The sequence below is a fragment of the Columba livia genome, chromosome 2, assembly GCF_036013475.1.
Source record: "Columba livia isolate bColLiv1 breed racing homer chromosome 2, bColLiv1.pat.W.v2, whole genome shotgun sequence".
Lineage (NCBI taxonomy): Eukaryota > Metazoa > Chordata > Aves > Columbiformes > Columbidae > Columba > Columba livia.
Window position 1 is genome coordinate 57045142 of NC_088603.1, and position 7052 is coordinate 57052193.

General features: G+C 41.5%; 1 protein-coding gene across 10 annotated transcripts in view; it reads left to right on the forward strand.

Annotated features, from left to right (window-relative positions):
* The window catches only part of BLVRA (biliverdin reductase A), a 40750-nt gene extending 34327 nt beyond the window's left edge, over positions 1–6423 (forward strand). For all 10 annotated transcript variants that reach the window (XM_021293033.2, XM_065052090.1, XM_065052093.1 and 7 more), the window contains one exon: positions 3763–6423. In XM_021293033.2, the coding sequence (XP_021148708.1) occupies positions 3763–4036 (274 nt within the window). In that variant the 3' untranslated portion in view covers positions 4037–6423. The remainder of the gene's footprint in view (positions 1–3762) is intronic.
* The last annotated feature ends 629 nt before the right edge of the window (positions 6424–7052 follow it).

A 7052-nucleotide genomic window follows, 5' to 3' on the forward strand; every position in this document is an offset into this window, starting at 1 on the left:
GGTCAGTCAGTGTTTTGTCACCATGAGCTTTTTTAACGACCTTGAGGACATTCAGCTTTATGTCTCTGGGATAATTTACGCTGGCTGGAAAGTTACATAGTGTTCCTGTATGCTCTTCAGTGGCCAAGCCATATTTCCTGCTGACCTTCCACTATTGACGTCAGTGGAGTTACAGCAGTAGAGCATTTGGCCCACTCACCATCAAGTGAAGTTATGGCCCAGCCAGTCATGGTGGTGGCGTTACAGCTCTGATTTGCCCAACCTTTATTTTGCTGAAGGATGGGAAAGGTCTGCATCTTTCCTGAGAGCAATCCCTTTTCTGAAAGACATTACACTAACCTTGAGAAAGCAGGTTAATTCAGCCTGTTTTCTGCCTCGGAAAATCCAGCAGGTGCAGAGAGCAGCAGCGTGCGTTCTGCTTGTTAAGCAGGGATTTGTGCAAAGGCTACAGTCTGTCTACTGCACAGTCGGCGCTGGCTGCTCATCTGTCTCTGGGTGGATTTTGGAGGTGTGCGATAACTTCTGGTGCCCAGTTATCTGAGAGATGACCTCTGCCTCTGTTGTGTTTCCAAGACAGTTGAGCTGACAGGCTCTCCGTGATAAAACATTGAGCAATCTAGGAAAACCCAAACCTCTACTGACAGCACGGCTGGTTTGGGACTACAGTTCTTGTCCCAGGATTACAGGACTTGGATTCAGGAAATGTCAAAAATAAATTTTTATTGTGAGCTGGAGAGATAATGATTTGGGCAACATCTCTTTTGACATTTACTAGGCTTGGGGTCTAATTGTCTAATTCACATCCAAGGTAAGGTAGTCCTTTTTGATTGCATAGTAAATAAACAATATTGGCATTTTCAAAGTATGAAAGGGAAGATGTTTAACAGAAATTGAAGACATTTTCTGGACACGTATTCTGGCAATAAATGTTTGAAATTATGTTTGTACTGAGATATAAGCGTATAAAGTCTAATAAAAAGCCTTCAAATTGAACATCCAATTTAAAAAGCACGTAATATATGCTTTCTGCAGAAGTTGTTGTATAAAATATTAAGCCGAGTGGACCCAGAATTCTTTAAATTGTGAAACCAGCTTAATTCTTCTGCAGGTACAAAGTATGTTCACTTCATATTGGTTTATTTAACTGGACACTCCAACTAGGGCCACTCATTAATTGAAGAAAGAAGAAACCGGGAATCTGAAAAGCAGAACGTCTTTTCCAATCTCTGAATAAAATGTAGCTAGGAGAGCTCTACCAATCTAAAATCTGGAAAGACAAAATGACCTTAAAGTCAGAGTGGTTTCTTCACTGCAGATAGTGCTTGTTTTGTAAAAAGTCAGTATAAAAGTGGTTTGTTAGTATTTGACTAAACTTTCTTTTTCTTCTTTAACTGTCCAACACATTTAGTGTGGCTTTATTCAGCTACCAAAAATACTGCATATCTTGCTTCTAAGTAATACTATGAACTAACTAACTAGCTACATCCATAGGCAGATAATACTTCGATGTAAATCATTAATGTAAATGGGTAAGCTATTGCTTAAGAAACAGAAGTTCTTCATAGTTTTCTGCCATAAAATACAAACCTGTTTCTTAAGCTACAAAATTGCATAAATAATGTGCAGACTTGCAGCATACATATCTTTATAGCAAAAAAAAACGACTAATTTTAATGTAGAAGTTGTTGTTAATTAAAAGTTAACATGTTTTGGTTACCAGTCAAGTAGAACCAACCTCTCTTTGGGAAAGTAACTAAAAATCTAATCACAGAAGAAGATAAATGTATTAGTAAAATCAACATTTTCCTGCTCGCTGATGTGAATGAGTCATTTTATTCACTTTAATTAAATTCTGCCTGCTCTGCATGGTTGTGCTTCTGGTTCAGTGGCTTGCCCAGACTAGAGGATAAGACAACATAGGCTTGAGCCTGGTCATTGGTGTGCATCTGGTCCAGATCACCCTGGGAGGTGACCCTGCATTGACACTGCCTGTTTTGGATCATATCGTGGACTCTCCTCTGTTACATGGTGGAGGTCTTTGCCTATGCCTGCCCAGTGGTTTCTTCATACCTGCCTACCTGAGGTAAAGCAGCTTGGAATAGCAGTGACCTGAACCCTCTGTGGCTGTTTGCTTTCATAAGAACAGTTCAAAATGACATTAAACCAGCTCTGTTGAGTCAGAGCAAAACCCAGCTTGCTCAGCAACCTGCCTCTGACTGAGGTCAATAGCCAGCACCTCGGGGAAGGAGGATGAGAACACAGAATGCACTAAGTGAAATGGCCTTTAAGCACCCTTCTGGCCTGCAGCAACACGTAGCCTTGGGACTTCCTGAAGTCCATTTATTAGTCCTCTGAGGATTTTTTGGATGCGTTTTTGCAGTCTGTGATTTGGGTCTTTTTTTTCTTTCCCCTCCAGTTGTTTTATTCTGTTCAGTCAGGTTCGCCTGGCCATGCTTAATTTGTAGGTGGTGTGTGTGGTTGTACAGGTGAGCAAAGAATAATTGATACAATGATATGAATACAGAAATTGGATCCTAAAGCATAAAAGATGAGAGGTGCAGAATCATTAAGCTAAGTGCTCTGCAGAATGTGTTCAGGGTAGAGTGACAGGGACTTTCAAGTTCTAATGATATTGAAGATTTAATGGGCAGTACTTGGAGACAGAATTTGTTCTTCCATGATATTTATGCCCTTGTAATTTGTGAATGGCAGAATAAAGTGGGCCATAAAGGACTGTGGAAGGGCCATCAATAACCGAGTGAGAAAAATAATGTGCATCCTCTAAACACAGGCAGTAGTGAGTGCTGATGAATGATCTGCAGAGAGGTAATGGTCTGGTTTAGGAAATTGACAAAAGAGCAGCAAGGGAGAATCGTGACTGTGGCTGGTGTTGAAGACCATTCCTCAAAGCCTCTGCAAACATTTGCCGTGTTGGGCTAGGGACTCTGTTCCATGGCTCCTCTTTACTCAGCCAGAGTGGAAAGTTGGGGAGGAAAGTGCGTGGACCTGTGAGCAATGCCAGTTAATAGCCAACAGCACCAATGCTCGACTTGAAGACCTTGGCCATCAGGTTGGCATAAGACAGGACTTTGCTCTGATTAGGGAAGACCTGCCTGAGAGTCTGTGTAGCTGAACCAGGCAAAATTGACATCTTCTGGTGTAATCTCTAGGGTCAACTCGGTGCTCCCACTGAAAAGAAAGAAAGGCCTTTGAAAAGTTCAAGGAGCACTGATGCTAGTGTCTGCATGGGTGAACTTGCTGTCTCTCCAGCTCATCCTAATGGGGTGGTGTTGAGCTTGCACAGTAGCACCTGGGTCATCATTATGTACCTGGAGGAATGACTAGACGTTAAGGGTCTTGTGAGAGTCATGCACAAAATATTTGGATGCTTAACTGCTCTTTTCATCCCAGTCCACAAACAACTAGATTAAGCTTCCCACTTCCCTGTGAGATGGCTAGACATTGCTGGCTTCACTTTGTACATAGGGAAGACAAAGCCAGAGAGAATTTAGATGATGTACTGAAAGTCATGGCATGAAGTAGTGGCAGAGCTAAGATCACTACCTGGTGTTCAGCTCTGTAACCACAAGACATGTTGGTGAGAACATGTTACCTGAATATGCAATGACTGAAATTTAAAAATGGTGCATTTATGAGGGCATTTTCTGTAAGTGCTGAGAAAATAAAAAAAAAGCATAAACCAAAACTGTTGATTCAATTTCTTCATAAATACTCTTCTTTTTCTCTGTTTCTCCACACTAGACCTCTGACTTGGATTGAAGAAAGGGGACCAGGGATGAGACGTGAAAAGAAAATCAACTTCTGTTTCACAAGTGGTTGCCTGGAGGACTTCCCTCAAGCCCCAAGGTCTGCCATGGGCCTCTTCATGCAGGATCAGAACCTCTTTGCCAAAAAACTGCTGGGCCAGGTATCCAAGGAAGAGCTGGCTGCTGAGAAATGGCGAATTTTGCGGTGTCTTGACCTTGCTGAGGTGATTCAACAGCACTGTGAACAGCCAGAGGAAATCTGTTCCTGAGACTGCTGTTAGGGAAGGAGGAATGTGGCAGACGGGAAAGCTGTAGGGCTAGAGTGCACTGTTGCCATCAGGCAGTTGCTATTTCTGTTTCATTGCCTTCTTTTTGACTAGTTGTGATTCCTAGCTCTCTGGGTGGGCTGGAGAGCCTGGGCTACACCCTGTGCCTTCTTGTTTGCACCAGTACAAAGCAGCATTACCCCGCTCTGATGCGTTGCCTTCCTTTCAGACAGATAGGAACCTAGCAGCAACAAGCTTTCCTGGGATTCAGTTAGAAATGTCCCTAAAAGCAGATCCTGGAGGACTGCAAATACTAGATATGGTTTTCCTTTCTGAGGTTTTTTCCGACCTCTAGTTGTCTGAAAATGACATCTGTCTATTTAGTAATGTTCATGTATTATTATCTAGAAAGAAGTACTAGCTAGAATGAAGTTCCAAGTGAGATTTCCACCTCATTACTTGATCAGCAGAACTTGTGCCACCACAGTCATGACCTTTTCTTCCAGATGCCCGGAATTGTTCTGTGTGTTTGCTCTAATTAGTGGTGCCTGTTTGATGTGGGGTTTTTGTTTGTTTGTTTTGTGTTTGGTTTTGTTTTGTTTTTTGCATTGGAAATCATCGGCCTTCAAATAGAATCTATATTGGTATCAAACCATAAGAAAAATCTTGTCTCTTGATAAGTGCAGCTTTGAGTCTACTCAGTTTCTCTGGTGCCCTGTGCCAACACAGAAATAGTTTTCCAGCAGAGATTAGAACAGTACATTAAACTAAGGCATCTCCTGCCTGCTTACTACAGAATCTAAATATTTTCCTTTTTATGTACTGGAAGCAGTGTATTATTGTCCTTCATTCATATTCTCTATCTAATTCAGCATATGAACAGCTCACTGCTAAAAATAATATACATCCTACCTCTAGGAAAAAAACTACCTAACTCCTGGAAACAGTGAAATTCATTAGAAAACATGATAAAATTAGAATAGAAGTGTAGAAAATGGAGCAATTTGCAAATATAGCCATGTGGTTATGGGATATGTCACTTGTGGGAATGGGTCTTTAGCATTTTACAGTAGTCCCAGGGTCATGTATGAAGACAGTACCACTTCCCTGAAGAAGCATTTTAGTTTTAGGAGAAGCCTAAACAGTGCACATAACTATTAACAATTCCTCTGTTTGCCTTTTACTTTCTAATTACAGCATCTGTCAGTGTTATATTAATATAGCAACAAACTTCAGTCTGTGGAGTTGTTTTTTGAAACACAGAATCATAATTTTGTTTCCATGTTATCACGTGGGCAATTTTTTAATAAGGGAGTATATATGTTGTGAATGTATACCTAATTATAGCCAGTCAATACTGATGGAAAAAGTTCTTCCTCTGGGTAAATCGTGTCCATTCAGAAGTTGGATACAGTTCAATTAGCTGGAAACAGGGAAGTAGAGACTGTATTTTTTCCCAAATTGGTCAGATTTGAGGGGCAACTGGAGCTTGATACGTGAATTAGTTCTGTGTGTGAAATTTGTTTAAATCTACTCTGTCTGTTAAAATTGGTGAAAACTCTCCTGTTGACTTCAGTGGATTGAAATTCATGTGGGTTGCCAACAGATTTGTGCAGTCAGATCATGCACGTCTCCACCCAAATGGACAGCTTACTGAGCATTCATAGGGACTTCTTTACTGATGTGATGGACTTTACTTGGGTAGATCCGATGATGTGTGAGAGGGGAAAAAGTGGGTTTGTGGCAAAATGGGGAAGTCCATCTGGGCTGGGAGTGTGATTAGAATTTAGTGTTTATATCTGTCTTTTATGTATGGCAGCACATGAGAGGTGAAATATGAGGTGAACACCACTTGTTTATACACTAATTCAAAACAGGTAGCTGGGGAGAGAGGACAAAGGGAAGGGAGATTCACACTCCACATCTATAGGCATCAAAATTAGCCACCATGTCTCCCCAGGCGTGCTCTGCAGTTGCTGGGGAGAGCAGTATTCCTCTAAGAAATGGAGAATAAATTCACGGGAACTCTGTAGAGCAGCAGCATAACATTGTGTCGTGAATCACCCTCTGGAGAAGCTTGTTTCTATAGAGAGTGCCTGGGGAAATTAGCTGGTTAATTTGAGCTAGGAAAGGCAGATGCCTAGAGCTGGATATCCTGCGCTCTCCTCCACCCCCCTCCCATTCCTCCTAGCTAACCTGCTTGCTTACTGCTGTCTGCCCTGCTCCTGGGAGCCTGCAGTGTTCAAATGGCTTTTCCTTCAGCCCTGTGAATTTGCTCAGGTAACACGATGGTTTGTATATGAGAGCTACTGGATGTCAGACTTCAAACGTACGTACTGTTTAACCAGATGTTGAACTCACCAATAAAAATATTGCAGTTCTTAATCATTTATTTTAGTTCTTGTTGTCCTTCATAAGAAATTTCCATTGGCTGTGCTGCGTCTCTGTCCCAACAGGTTCTTCCCCCCTCCCTGTTGCCCCTTGAGCCTTGCGAAATTTTGCCAGCGACTACAGGCTCTAATCCTGTCCTAAAGCCCTCAACTGTCTCTCTCTCCTGTTTCATAGTTTTGAATACAAATGTGGTGGGGTTTGTGACCTTGTCTCAATTCGTGAGCCCTCCCACAAAATTCCTGTCCTTCCAGTCCTGTCTGACTGCTGCCCAGGAGTACTGGCAAGTCTTAATATTGGCTGTACACTTCCAGTTTCCCATTCAACAACTGATGTATTTGTTAAATGTTAAATGAGATGTTAAGATGTTAAATATTAGCAGAAAGTCAAGAAATAAGTCCTCAAGAGAGGACTAATAATAATGTCAGGAATAATATCTCTTTGTGAATAATTGGTCACTCAGGATTTCTAAAACAGTCCAGAAACAAATAGAATGGGGATAGCTCTGTGTAGTAGGAGGCAGTGGGTAAACTATTAGCCCTCTTTTTCTCTTATGTAATTCAAATATCATCTGTAATTCAAATATAGCTTTAATTCAAACGACCTTTTCCCATTATTTGGGAAGCAGCAC